Here is a 15,573-nt window from a genome sequence, read left to right on the forward strand (position 1 = left end):
AATAAAACTTTATGCCTTGAGCTAAAAAAGAAGAAAACTTAAATGCAAAGCTAGCAAAAGGAAAGAAATAAAGAATAGAGTGGAGATAAATAAAATACAGAATAGAAAACAATACAATCAATGAAACCAAAAGTCATTTCTCTGAAAAGATCAACAAAATTGACAGCCATTTAGCTAGACTGACAAACAAAAAAAAGACACAAATAACTAAAATCAGAAATGAAAATAGGGACATTACTACTAACCTTACAGAAATAAAAAGGATTATGAGAATACTATGAACAATTGTACACCAACAAATTAGATTACATAGATGAAATGGACAAATTCCTAGAAACACATCAATTATCTACTGACTCTAGAAGAAATAGACCTATAAGAAGTAAAGAAATTAAATCAGTAATCAAAAACCTTTCAACGAAGAAACGTCCAGGACCAGATGGCTTCATTGGCGAGTTCTACCAAACATTTAAAGAATTAACACCAATCCTCAAACTGTTCCAGAAAATAAGAGAAGATGGAATACTTTCTACCTCATTCTATGGGGCCAATATACCCTGATACCAAAGCCAGATAAAGAAATCACAAGAAAAGAAAGTTACAGACAAATATCCCTTATAAATATAGATGCAAAAATCCTCAACAAAATACTAGCAAAGTGAATCCAACAGCATATTAAAAAGATTATACACCATCAAGTGGGATTTATCCCAGGAATCCAAAGGTGGTTCAACATAAGAAAATCAATGTAATACAGGTGGTTAGAACAAACGTGGAAACCCACATGATATCTCAATTGATACAAAAAGGGCATTTGACAAAATCCAACACTCTTTCATGATGGAAACACAGAAAACTAGGAATAGCTTCCAGTTCTGTCTCTCCTCTTACATCCTACCACTCCCTCCCTTCCCACTCACTCTAATCCTATCTCGTTATTCTCCTTCCTGTTCTTTGAACATACCAGGAACATACCTCAGGCCCTCTGCAGTTGCTGTTGCCTCCACCTGGAACACTCTTCCTGAAGACATTGGCCTGGTTAGCTCTCTCACTCCTTTCAGGTTTTTTCAAGTCACCTCAATGAGGCCTTCCCTGCCTACCCTATCTAAATTTTCACATTCACATGCCTTGGAATTTCACGTTCCCCTTCATTGCTCTATTTATTTGTTTTTTCTTGTTATCATTAAGATACTAGCCCTTGCCCCACTTGCATTTTTTATTTGTATTTATTTCCTGTTTAGAAATGTAAGCTACATAGGGCAGGTACTTTTTACTATTTTGTTCACTGTTCTATCACTAGTGGCTAGAACAATGCCTGAAACACAAGTTCTCAATAAATATATATTCAATGACTTGATTAATCAACCTACATATAGGCAGAAGTCAAAGCTATAGCATAGATGAAAGCCTCACAAAGACTGCAGAGTGAGAAGGGATATGGGTTAAGAACAGACCCTGGTGAATACCACCGCACATGAAAATAGCAGTTGATCCCATGGAGGACTAAATAGGAATGCTATTGAGTTGAATATGAGAGTAAATCTCACTATTAATGATTTCACTAAACTCTTTTCTAACAAACTAGAATATTGAGCCTGACATTCAATTCAATGACACAAGAGAAAAAGAACTGAGAAAGCTCAGCACCTATCACATAAGGCTGAAAGAATTTTTTAGGATGACTCTCTAGAATATTACATTTCAAGGACTCTCTAAGAAGCATATCGTGGAGGATCGCAAAGGAATCCTCATACTGTGTGATGGTGCACACCTGGAATTTCTATCAGGTATTATATAAGGAATTTGATAACTTAAAAACTAAAACGTGAATCCTAACTCACAGAGAGGATCCTTATGCACTGCAAATAATTTGCAGTAGGTACAACGATAAGTGCAAAGTAAGCATGTGTTTCCTCCCCAAATGCTAGAGGAACCCAGCATTGGGGTGGGATGAGTCCTCACTGAAGAGATCTAGGCAGTCTTGACGGAGTGTGTGGAATTCAAGCTTTACTGTGAGGAATGAGTGAGACTGCCAAATGCAGAGTATAAAGTGCATATGCAGTAGGGGAGGTAGGCAGTAGGTAGGGGCTATGAAATGGGATACGAATCTAGAAATGTAGGTTTAGGCTTTGGCTAAGAGCCTTAAATGCCAGATTCATACTACTGTATTAGGAAACCACTAAAGATTTTTTGAGAAAAGGATATAAGCAAGCAGATGACACTGGCAACAAAAAAGAAATACATTTTTCTGTTCTAATGAACCAACATGACTCCAAACATTTTGTAAATTAATTCATTTTGCCAGCTCCAGTGGCTTAAAACTTTTCAATGACTTCTCGTTGTTCTTAGAATAAAGACACACACCTTTATCACAACCTGTAAGATTCATACATAGCTCGATCTCCACTGTCTGCTCCCATCACGCTGCCCTTGCTGTCCCTGCTGTAGCCACACCGACCTTGTCTAAGCTCCCCTCCCACTATAACTCTCCTACTACAGGGCCTTTGCATCTGTTGTCCCATCTGCCTGGAAAGCTTTCCCCACTCCTCTTTGCCTAGTTAAATCCTAATTACTCCTCTTTTTTCAGACCACAGCTCAAGCATTCCTTCCTGAGCTAAACTCCCACTAACCTCTCCACTTATATGCTATCACATACTATGTATTTCTCCATTTCAGCTCTTACTACTTAATTAGTTGTAATTCTTTGATTAACATGTCTCCTTTACTAGGGTGAAAGCTCAATTAGAGTATTTTCCTCCCTAGCTGACAACCGCATCCCCAGTGTCTGCACATAAAAAGTACCCAGTAACTATTTGTGGCAAGGAAAAATCATTTGTATCCCCATATTGGCCAGCAGCACCTCTCCTACCCTCCACCACCCATCGCCCCCCTGCCAAAAAAAAAAGAAAGAAAAGTCAGTACACTATCAGTCTTTTTAAAGGAATCAGATAATGTAGTTCTATAACTCATTCCATCCTCTACTGTCTTAAGCCTTTTAGAGCTTGTCCAAGATCACATGGCTTGTCAGGATTCAAACCCAGGCTTGTATAAAAAAATTAAAATAATTTTTAAAAAAGCAAGTATGTTTTCAGTTACAGTCTGCGTGAGCATGGAAGAGGGAAGGCAGAACAAGCCTTCTCACAAGTACAAGTGTGTTTCAATTCTTTTTCAGTATATAGGTCATCAAGTCTCACTTACTTAAAAGCTTATAAACCTGCAAGCAGAGGCAGCAGACTGTTTTTCACTATCCTTTCTGGGAAAGGTCTTGCTTATATGGTGTTTTTTCACTCCACTTCCTCTTCTTATATGGGATTTGTGACACATAATTGAACTCAGAAAAACAAACCTGAATTGAGCACCTCTATGTGAAGGTGCCTAAGGCTGATGAATAGACATGTTATAGTCCAACACCAAGTTCCTCTGTCTTTACAATGGCCAGTCCTGTTTGGCGGTTCAAACACTCCCTTCTAGATAAAGTAGTAACTCATGGCTCAGCATGCCATTAGCATTTCTTCTGTGAGTTTGGGTACATCATTTAACTTCTTTGAGCCCTCAGCTATTTATAGAGTGGGAGTTATGTAACTACTGGACTCAAAAAATACTCAGCACCTAACTCTGTGCCTGGCATTTTTACATACACAATTTCAACTAGTTTTGACAATAATCCCATGAGGTTAGAAGTGCTCACTTTGAGGGGCCGGCCTGTGGCTCACTTGGGAGAGTATGCTGCTGAAAACACCCAGGCCACGGGTTCAGATCCCTATGTGGGGATGACTGGTTAGCTCACTTCGGAGAGCGTGGTGCTGACAACACCAAGTCAAGGGTTAAGATCCCTTTACCGGTCATCTTTTTTTTTTTTTTAAAAAAAGAAATACTCACTTTGTATTATGGGAAAACTAAGCAAGTATAGTTTTCAACTACAAAGCTATACAGTTTTAAGAATGTTAAGCAATTTGTTACATTAGAGAGGAAGAAGTAGAACCTAAGCTAAGATTTTAAGAGTGATAAATTAATTAGCAAAGAGCAGATTATTTATCTACTAAAAGCAGTAATACTTTCTATACTTCAGAAGTTCTCAATTTAAATCTGAAAAAAGAAAATAATTGAAAATGGACAAAGGGCCTGAATTGATATGTCTCCAAAGAAATATGAATGGCCAATATGCACATGAAATGATGCTCATCATTAGCCATTAGGGAAATGTAAATCTGAACCCCAGTGAGATATCGCTTTACACTTCACACACTAGGATGTCTATAATCAAAAAGACAATAGCAAATGTTGCCAAGGATGTAGAGAAATTGGAACCCTTATATACTGCTGGTGGGAATGTAAAACATGCAGGTGCTGTGGAAAATATTATGGCAGTTCCTCAAAAGACTAAACATAGTTACTGTATGACCCAGCAATTCCATTCTTAGGTGTATACTCATAAGAACTGAAAACATGTAAAACAAGTACATGAATGTTCACAGCAGCATTATTCATAATAGGAAAAAGGGGAAACAAAGTAAATGTCCACCATTTGATGGATAAACAGAATGTGATATACCTATGTGATGGAATGAACATTAAAAGGAATGTAGTACTGACACATGCTACAACATGGATGAACCTTGAAAATATTTTGCTAAGTGAAAGAAGTCAGTCACAAAAGACCACATATTGTACAATTCCATTTATATAAAATGTCCAGAATAGGCAAATCCATAGAGGTCGCCTAGGGCTGGGTAGTGGTGATTTAGTGGTGGTAGGGGTATAAGGTTTCTTTTTGGGTAAGTGAAAATGTCCTAAAATTGATCATGGTAATGGGTTGCCCAGCTCTATGAATATACTAAAAAGCACTGAAATATACATTTTAAATGGGTAAATTGTATGGCATGTGAATACCTCAATAAAGCTGTTTTTTAATTTTTTGTGTGTTGTTGACCAGTAAGGGTATCGCAACCTTTGGCTTGGTGTCATCCGCACCACGTTCAGCCAGTGAGCACACCGGCTATCCCTATATAGGATCCAAAGCGTGGCCTCGTGGCTACCAGCGCCGCACTCTCCCGAGTGAGCCACAGGGCCAGCCCAAAGACATTAAAAAAAAAAAAAAAAGTTCTCTAAGTTTGCCATAAACTGCACCTGCAGTACTAGGCACTTACTAAAGTTTACTTTCAACCAAACGGATTTTTCTTATCACTTTCTAACAGTTGTTAGGGTTCTGATATTTCTGTTGCACTTGCATTGTAATCTCTGAATATGCTTCACAGAGACGACTTAAAATGACTTTTAATTTTAGTACCTAAAAATGAAATACTAACAGATATAATACTAAGACTTCAGTAAAAGGATGTCTGAAGATCTATATATTGCATCAACATCTATCCACTTAACCAAGAAACCTAAGAATCATTCCTGTGTTCTCCTTCCTTCATGCCTTGTATCTACTTCATCAGCAGGAAACTCTGTTTATAAACTCCATACGGGTAGGATTTTATGTCTGTGCACGATGGTATCCCCAGTGCTTACAATACTACCTGGCACACAGAAGATGCTTAATTAACATTTGTTGAATAAATGAATGAATTTATGCTCTAATTGGAATTAGTACCTTTAAGAGAAAAGAAAATTAAATTTCTCACTTGATAATTTGTTAATATATTTTTTTGAAACAAAAACAAAAACATAGACAGTGGCAGTTTCATTTGCCATTCTAATTGATGAAACATATTAAGGCTAAATTCTTAAAGGGACATAGGTATGCTATACTGCCAGAATATGCAGAACATAACTTTATTCAAGTTAGCTCCTATTACCTGACCCATGAATATTTAAAAGATACTTCGTTTTATAAAAACTTACGTCTGTCAGTAACAGATTGACCATAACACAGGGCTTAGCCTGGAATACATGGAGAGGCTTAGGGGCCCATGAACCCCTAAAATTGTATGCAAAGTCGAACATGTATATTGGCATGTATATCTTTTTGTGAGAGAGTTCATAGTTTAATCAAATTTTCAAAGAAGTCTATGACCGAAGAGAGGTTAAAAAATTACTTAACTAGAAACAAAGTCACCAAGCTTTTTAAAACATGAATTTGTACAATAAAATAATATCCAATAGCTCCATCTATGGGTAAGTCATTTTCACTAGTAGAAATATTGACAACCACCAGAGATCAGTGTATCTTATGAATGCTTGTGTTTAAATCTTTAATGTCACTCTAGAGGGAATTTATTAATTATAGTATCACAGCATTTTTTTCCAGATGTAGATGCAAAAATTAGGAGCCTTGATGAATTCTACTTACAGTACTTCAGCACCAAAAAATTGGGCAGTTATGCTGATATATGTATGTACAGTTCAACATGTGTCAGTCTTAAAATGCTTGTTTATAGTGAAATCTATATAAAACCGTTAAAAATTTTTCTATTTACATTTTTTAAAAATGAAAAGTAGTTTCCTTTGCCACAACTTGCCAAAACTGATTCTTACCCTCCCACCCTCTTACCCTCACTCCACTTGTGACAGCGATCACAAGACCAAAACATATTGTTTAAACAAACTGTGTCCTAAAAAGGTAGAATGCTTTAAAAATGTTACATTTAGAACTGTAAATGAACTTTTTTGTACATTTCAAAGTGGCTTAAACAAAAGTATGTAAAAGTTATTTTCAAAGTTTCAGTCCAACATGAATGTGCAATTTCAATGCTAAGAAAGCATCATATGAAAGAATAATTTGTTTTCCTTAACATAACTGAACACTTCCTTTGGGCCAGAAAATGTTTCTTTTCCTCTGCTTCACAATGAAATATTTTCTAGTAAGTTTTCTTAAAGCGGGGGTGGGGGTGGTGGTGGGGGGGTGGTGGACGTGGACAGGGAGGTGGAAAGAGTAGGCAATCCTGGTTTACAAGAAAATCTGTAAGAAGGAATATGGCCTGCTTTGAAATGTTTCCACTTAAATAAATAGAAGGCAAGTGTGCTGCCCAAAGCACAAAGGAACAACAACACAATAAATTAGCAAACAACTGCTGAGAATGTACAAGCCATCCCAAAAGCACTTCCCACTGGTTAGGGATCTGACTCCTACCATCCAGCAAGGATTCTTTAATGCGAGTATTTTTCTAGATATTTATAAACTAATTATGAACTGAGCAAATGTAAAATGTTAACCAATTCAACACTTCTGAGGATTTGCAAAAACATACAAGATTTAAAAAAAACTGTTCCTGACACATCATTTCAAAATACAAACTATTCACATTCTCCTTTTTAGATGGTACTTTGCTCAGTAGAAACCAGCTGAGGAACATTCACAGGAAAATTCTCTTTCTACTGCAAGACAAAACTTTTCCATCAGCTATGGTCCAACAGAGAAAGAATATCAGGTCTTAAGTCATAAGTCATTGTAGATGGGCATCTTTTTCTTTTTCCTTTTTTTTCCTTTTTTTTAAAAAGTACATTCCCCTGTGAGTTTTAACCTGTTTTAAAATGCTGCTCCTGCAGCAATATCTTGTTGAAACACTGCTGTTTCGGGGTCTACAGCCTAAGTATGGGCAAAGTGCTCTTTTTAGACATCAAAATACAAGGGTTTCCCTGGACACTTGGTAACCAAGCAGGTTTTAAAGTGCACTACTGTGTCCAAAACATTAGGACCGTTCAGCAGAACTTTGAGAGGGGCTCAGCTCAGTTCCGTCCTCCGTGCTGCTGTCTACGTCCTGCTCCATTGCTGTCTCATCATCATCCAGCTGCTGACTGGTGAAGTTGTTTAGCTCAAGAAGCCCACTGGGCTCCACTACCACATTGGAGCCAGAGTGACACGGAATAGCATACTGGGGAATGGCCTGGAAGAGAAGACACAGGAGAGAATCTTTATGGTAAGAAAAAGTAACAGAAGGATTTCCCCAACAACACTAATGAAGGGAAAAAGAAAACTGACATTTATTGGACAAGTAATACATGCCAGGCACTGTGCTAGGTACTTTCAAAAATGATATTCTACGAAATCCCTGTAACAACACTATAAAGAAATTATTATTCCCATTTTACAAATGAGGAAACTGAGTGGGTAAGTGACTTAATCAAGGTCACACAGTTGGTCACAGTTACTGCCAGGATTCAAATCCAAGTCTTGCACAACTCAAAGTGATCTTTCCACTCCTTTACGGTGTCTCTTCTAACAACAGAGGCTGAATGAAGTCTGCTGCCTAATTCAAGAGACAGACTGAAGAATACTTCCATTTGATTACTGAGCAAATCTAAATGTAAATGTAGTCAAATTTTGTTCTTTATTATCTGCAAGATGAATGATTAGTTTGCTGATACCATAATATGAGGGAACTGCAAAAAGATCATGGAAAGATTCATATTATCTTTAAATTCTATTTGTCCACGAAACTTCTGAAGTACCCCCACATATTTCAAGCCTCTCTGGTGGTTCAAAGGGGAAGTTAGTAAAAATCTTTACTGAAAATGAGAGTAGTGAAAGCATTCAAGTACAAGGGAGGCCAAAACTTGCCTTTTAAACAATAAGAGTACCAGTAGATGAACACTTGCTGTGGACCTCTGAATAAGTAAATATTATAGGCATATTGTCTTGTCAGATTGTTTTTTCCTCATCTTTATTAGACATCTTTTTAAAAGGGTATCAGTTCATGTCATCAACATGCTTAAAACTCTACACTTGTTTTCTATTGTACTTGCTATATATCCACCTCCCTACCATGGCTCCAGCCTCATGCCAAACTCACTTGTACCTGAGAGCTTTTGCACTAATTCTTCCCTTTTCTTGGAAAACTTTTCCTCTAAATCTTTGCATGGCTGGTTCTATCCTGTCACCTGCATCTTAGCTCACATGCTTAGGAGTCAAAGGCTTAGAGAAGTCTTCCTTCCATGACCATCAAACCAAAAAGTAATAGGTTGGTCCCACCCTCCACATCAATAACATTCTGTTACATTTTCTTCATTGCATTATAATCTGTTTGTTAAATTGTTTCTCACTCTTAGAATGTAAGCTCCATGACAGCATAAGCAGTACAGATCTTGACTACCTTTATTCATTGCCAGATGCCCAGAGCTTTGAACAGGGCCTGGCACATATTAGATGTTCAATAAACATTTGATAAATGAATAATACATTTCTAACACTAAAAATCCCAGAGCAAAGTCAAGTATCGGCACTTTGCAAATATACCTGACCAAAATAACCTTTTACTGGGTGAAGCTGTAAATTTAATTTTAACACTATCAAGAAAATGATGCAAGATGCCTAGGCACTGATTCTAGGTGGCAGAGTTTTGTTTGTTTGTCTCCCTCCCCTCCTCTTCCATACAGTGGATCATTGTGAAAAATTATTACATGGGGTCAGGAGACCTGGAATTTAGTTCAGCTCTGGCTCTGACTTGCTGTGAGCCTCTAAGTAAGTCACTCCACTTCTCTGAGCCCTAGATTAATCTTGTGTAAAACAAGATAGAGGAGATATGCTCTAAAGATCCTTGCAGTTCTAAAAGTCTATGAATTCCAATATATAGACTCCTACATGACAGAAGATATATCTATGTTTTTTACTTCCCTATCCTTAGCACTCAGCACAGTGCCTGGAACACAGTGGTTAAATAATACATGTGGAATGAATAAATGAATGAATGAATGAATGAGCTGAATGAAATACAAATTGTCTGTCTATAAAGAACAATGTTTCCATTCAAAATATTTAATATCAAACATGTTCAATTTTTACAGAGCATTCTTTAAGGAATCAAAGCACTTCGCAGACCTCCTTCACTCATCCCCAAATGTATTTTACTGAATCAGTAAAATCAATACTTTACGTCAAGCTAAGCATAACTAATAAAAACTGAAAATGTCCTAACAAAATAGTAATGATGACTATAATAACAGGCACTATCTTTATTGATGTATTTGCTCTACATCAGACATTTGACCAGGTGCACTATATACATTTTCTCATTGAATCCTCAAAACAACTCTGTGAGGTAGATACTATTGTTTCCATTTCATAGGTAAAGAAACTGAGGTACAGAGGTTAACTCAGTTGCTCAGTGCTGTTACATAATGAGTACAGGTGAAAATCAAATCTAGGGATCTCTGGCTCTAAAAGCTTGGTTCTTAATCACCCTGCTGCCCTGCCCTCTGACACAGCATACCTAGCACATAGGAATGCAAAAAGTTAGCTGAGAATTCTGTAGAGAACCTACTCAGCCATCGTCCTTGCTACATGAAGCAAATTACATTTTCACTCCTGTTCATGAAGTACAGAAAAGTAACTTCTAAATAAGCTATCCAAAATTATTTTCAATTTAGTGAATATATCGATCTAAACCTCCCACAGTCACAGTAAATTTAAGTAAAAATAGTAATAGTTATTATCTGTTGAACAATCACTATGAGTCAGGTACTATGCTAGGTGATTAATTTTGTGTAATCCTTACATCAATCCTGTAAAGTAGGCATTACTTATTCCTATTTACTGATGAGGAAACTAAGAAGAGTGAGGTTAAGTAGCTTTGCCCAGGTCATAGTGAATGGTAAAGTCAGGAAACCAATTCCTTCTCCACCATACCCTACCTCTTCAGGGGAAAAATTTTAAAATTGCAACAAATTCTTTTGTCAAGTATAATTTAATTCACATATATTTGGTTTTACAAAGGGGAACAAATTATTTGAATAATTCGATGGCCACTTCTACCCGCATTTAAGCATTTCCCCCATATTTAATTATATCTTAATTGGTTTAACACTGGTCAATTTGCATTCTCTCATAACTTGGTATCATGGCAAATGGAAAGTTTACTACAAGAAATTCCAAGTCATACAACAGTGAATCTATGGCAAATACTAGACTATCCACATTTCAAGAAATCCAAATTCTCAATTAACTAAAATGTGCTGCTCTGATACCTTCAAAGCTATGTATTAGTTTAGCAAAAAAATTACAAATGTCAAGAAAACAAACTGATAGGAGAAAGGGAAATGAAACACAACTTCTAAGGGCTAGCTTGGACTCAGTAATTCTTTAGTCTTGATCTATTATGCATGATGACAGATGACTTTTAGAATGAAGGGAATGTGAGGCATAGAAAGATCTACTGTCAACAAGTAATTCCATTATGTTAACTAGTGTGTACTTACCAAGGAATAACAGTACCATAATAAGATTTTTAAAACAATAATTGAAATAAAAAGCAAAGTTTACAGTTAATCCCAAATTAGATATAAAATTATTTAGAAATAGCCCCTTAGAACACGTTTCTTCAGATATTCCAGTTAATTGAGGATTTATTGTCCTAAAAACCAATTTGGATCAAGAACAAGAACGGTTTTTCCAAAGAAAGGGTCCCTAAAATTAACTTGAAATAGAAGTGCAATCCAGTTACATTCCAAGATTTTTTAAGCAAAGATTGGAGAGCCCAAAATTTGAACCCAGGAGACTGCTGATCCTCCCGGTTGACTTGGTGAGTTAACACACTGGCCAAGTATGGCTTGCATCTTCTAAAATCAAGGTGATACACGGGCTCGGGCTCTTTATTGCCTGTATGATGTGCTGAGGGAGAATATACATCAATTTCCTATGATTCTCTTCCAGAAAATAAATACATTTATTTTTATATATTTCTAATAGGTATTAAACTAAATTTGTCCAACACCATCTTAAAGATAATCTCTATGTCTTCTTGCCATCTTGGCTCGACTCTTCCTGTAACATCCCAAAACACACAAAACCCACAACCCCCATGGTGCCCAAGATTTCTTATTTTCCTTCCAATTCTTACCTGGATGATAATTTCTGCTGGGCTCTCTTCGACTTTCTTTTGGCCTACATTCTGAATACGCATGAACTGGCCTGCCGTAGGCACTCCTGGTGCATCGATTTTCCTTGTCGTTAGGGGAGGGCCAACAGCAGATGGACTTGAACAGGACTCTCTACATTTCTGTTGCTGGGGAGTGGAATTCGTCATCCCTGCCACCACCATGTGAGTGGAAGGTAATGATCCTGCATCACCAGTGAGCATACTAGTGGCAAGAGCCTTCTTTGGGGGATCCACTACCATATGCTCTACATTTGTATCAATCTGAGCTTCCATCAAAGACATTTTCAAAATGTCTGATACTGCTGTCTTCTCAGAGGCCTGAATGGGAGATATGCTTGTAACTGGTGATGTCAGCTTAGGCACAGAACTGCCACCAGTTATCTTTGTAACTGTGGGAGGTTGGCGCCCCTCAAAAGTTATCTTTGTAACAGTGGATCCTTGGGTTATAATTGGCTGCTCCACCTGAAAATAAATTGGGGTTGTGTGTGTTACAGCTAAATCTCTTTGAGAAAACCTAATCAAACACCCAAGACAATATGGCAAAAGAAACATTCGTGCTATATATTAGGAAGACATTTTGAAGCTCGGTGTTTTAATAGGAGGGCTGGATGGGAAGGATCTGATTACTTTTAAGGAATCTAAGGAAAGAGGAGGGGTTGAAAGAACCTTTGTTCAGACAGACAAGTTTTATAGCAATAAAGGAAAAAACGTCACTGCAGCCTAGTTTTCCTTTGGAATTTATATCCCTAAACAGTGCACTTTTAACCTGGCTCAAATTGTTTCATATAATCTTCAGTTTTTTTAAATTAAAGAAAGGGTTTTTTTCCAATCTTTTGCTTCAAAATACATTCATGAAAATGTATTTTATATATATATATTTATAATATACATATGCACATATATCACTCCATAGCCACTGATTTTTTTCCGTTTTTTTGCTAATTTCTTTCTGTTATCCACAGATAATTCCTCTGCAATTTAGAAGAATAAATCTACTAACGAAATGGCGATGACATAAACTACAAAGGAAGATATTCAATAATGTTTCTTAAAAGACTGCAGTTTACTTAGCATTATTGCCACAGAAATAAGAGTTTATAGGCATGGAAATAAATATTTTATATCTAAAAAATAAAAATAATTTAGGAACATCATTTCTATGTACTGCTGGTCAATGCTAAAGTGATTTCATTAAAAACTGCCTGGAAAATCAAGTTTTGAGTGCTATGCTTTTTAAAATTTCCTATATTAGCACGTGAATTTCTTCCCTAATTTCAACCTTCTGATGGGGCAAAGTAATACCAGTGTAATGAGGTTTTTGGGTTTCCTCTTGCCAGGAGAAAGTACTGCTATCATGATAGGGTCGTGATGTTCTCATTTTTTTCCTTGAACAGAGAAGTTTAACTTTTCATGCTATCAATATTCTGTTACCTGGCTTGCCGGCTGTTTCTCTGACGAGGCTGGGAGCGACATTTGGCTCTGGGGGGTTTGGGGTTGCACGTAGATTTTTGGTTGGTTCGGAGCCTGCTGCAGTTTAGGGAGCTGCTGCGTGGTTTTCACTGCAAGCACCTGTACTACAGTTTGTGGGGGCTGTGCCATTAAGGTAGGAAGCTGCCTGTCTTTGGCCACCATGGGATGCTGTGTGTGCTGTACATCTGGCTTAGGCTGTGCTTGTTCTTGCTGGAGAGGGGTGAGTTTTTGATGCCTGATGGAAAGCTGGGGCATTTGCGGGAGTTTGTGCTGGAGCTGGTCTGCCTGTAGGTGGATGGTCTGCTTCTGTTTAGTCTGGAAGCACTGCAGAGTTTTCACTTGCAGCTGAGGCTGTTCCAGCTGGGGCTGGCTAAGTTTCTGCTGCTTAGCTGACTGTGACTGAGTCAGAGCAGATCGGTAAAACAGACCTGTCTGAGGGTCTAAAGTGTCCATCTCTTCAACCTCGCCCTCCTCAGTTCCAAGTTCCTCGCTGTGTTTGGTAAAAGCAGTGTGACTGCTTAATGCCTAGTAAAAAAGGCACAAAGTAAGAATGAAATAAGAAAAACACCTACATTGCTATATTTTCCTCAAACTGGATAAGACTTGGTTATGAGATTCATTCTAAAAAGACCAAGAAACCTCAATGGGGCTTCATATCAAAACTCTAATAATTTCAACTCTCAGACATTAAGTACTTCAAAAACTGGTCTACTCAGTACTATAGGAAAAGTCCTAGAGGGACCAGAACTCACAGATTAGAGGAATAAGGTGGCCCTACAAGCACAGCCCAACAAAGCAAAAAAAAAAAAAAAAAATTCCCTGGCTCAGGAAACAGCTCTCCAGCCTCCAGCCATTAGCGACATTAACCTGTCTAAAAAAAGAATGCAGCAACCAAGGAGTGAGGTGTCCAGACAAAAGCGAAAGCTCAGAGAAGCTCACTTCAGCCATGTGCATGCCCAATGCTGTCCAAAAGGTCAGGGATGTTGTCTGAGAGAAGTGCCCATTCCAGTCTCTCCCTCTGCGGGCTGGGGTAGGGGTGGGGGGTGTAGACCTTCATCAGGCTTCACCAAGGTCTGTGTGAACAACCTCTCGACTAGCCCTCCTTGCCCCTTTGTTCAGATTCCAGATACCAGGCCATAGCTTCCCAGAGATGTGGCTGCTGGGATGGAAGGAGACTGGGGAGGAGACAAGAGCATTTCTGTCCATGGAAAGGGAGACTGCCTGGTGTCAGTTATAGTAGTGTCGGGAGGAGGCATCATCCTGAGTGACATGGTTAGGGCCAGCCTGTCTGACATCTCTAGGTGTCCTGAGAAAGGTCAATGTCAGGACCTCCAAGTGAAGGTCAGACTCCAGGCTGAAACTTACTCCCAAGGAAAAAAACCTCTGGCCACCTGGCTTCCCTCAGTGACACAATAAGATCCACCCTATCCCCATCCTTCCTACTGCTTTGTCACTCGCTACACCTCACTTGAAACTTTAAATCTTTGAAATTAGGGCCGACCCTGTGGTTCACTCGGGAGAGTGCGGCACTGGGAATGCAGCGGCGCTGGGAGCGCCGAGGCCGTGGGTTCGGATCCTATATAGGGATGGCCGGTGCGCTCACTGGCTGAGCGCGGTGCGGGTGACACCAAGCCAAGGGTTCCGGTCCCCTTGCCGGTCACACAAAAAAAAAAAAAAAAAAAAAAAAAAAACCAAAAAACTTTGAAATTAAATTGATACCCTCCTCCATATAATAACGACTTCATACATACAGGTTTTTAATTCAACATTTCTTCATTGCCTTTCAGGTAGTTTACCTACAATTAGGTTCAACTGCTACCAGCTGAGTGATGATGCTTTATGTGACTATTAATGATAAGTTATGCTTAAATCTGATATTCATGATATAACTGTATAACAGAGGCAGTTCGCTTTGGGTTTAAATCCTGGCTTTGCCACCTGGGGCAAGTTATTTAACTTCTGTGAGCATGAGTTTCCTCACTTGTAAAAGAGGGATAATACACCCACCTTGCAGGATGATCCCAGTGAGAATCAAACAAGTTAATGTACTTAAAGCATAGTATCTGACACAAAATCAACATATCAACATATTTTTCTTTTTCCTCATTATCCTTAATACCAGAGGTTTCTGTTTTATATTAGTTCATCATTCTCCTTCCTGTTGAGTCTCTTCTTTCTTAATTGGTCACGTAGAGTTAAAAAAGTCAAGTATTTATTTTCTTAGTTATTCATAATGATCCCATGAAGATTCATTATAAAAGCAAAAAACAAAACAAATAAAACAAAC

At 38.1% G+C, this 15,573-nt stretch overlaps 1 protein-coding gene across 12 annotated transcripts in view; it reads right to left on the reverse strand.

The window, feature by feature from the left end:
• Positions 1-6,448: 6,448 nt before the first annotated feature.
• Positions 6,449-15,573, reverse strand: part of EMSY (EMSY transcriptional repressor, BRCA2 interacting) — an 83,901-nt gene continuing 74,776 nt past the window's right edge. For 9 of the 12 annotated variants that reach the window (XM_063093995.1, XM_063094006.1, XM_063094000.1 and 6 more), the window contains 3 exons: positions 13,248-13,811; positions 11,778-12,278; positions 6,451-7,829 (listed from right to left, as the gene is read on the reverse strand). In XM_063093995.1, coding sequence (XP_062950065.1) covers positions 7,635-7,829; positions 11,778-12,278; positions 13,248-13,811 — 1,260 coding nt within the window. In that variant the 3' untranslated portion in view covers positions 6,451-7,634. Of the gene's footprint in view, positions 7,830-11,777; positions 12,279-13,247; positions 13,812-15,573 lie in introns of all 12 variants that reach the window. The other 3 variants (XM_063093997.1, XM_063093994.1, XM_063094007.1) reach the window with 2 other exon arrangements.

Source organism: Cynocephalus volans, chromosome 4 (assembly GCF_027409185.1).
Source record: "Cynocephalus volans isolate mCynVol1 chromosome 4, mCynVol1.pri, whole genome shotgun sequence".
In the NCBI taxonomy this organism is placed as follows: domain Eukaryota; kingdom Metazoa; phylum Chordata; class Mammalia; order Dermoptera; family Cynocephalidae; genus Cynocephalus; species Cynocephalus volans.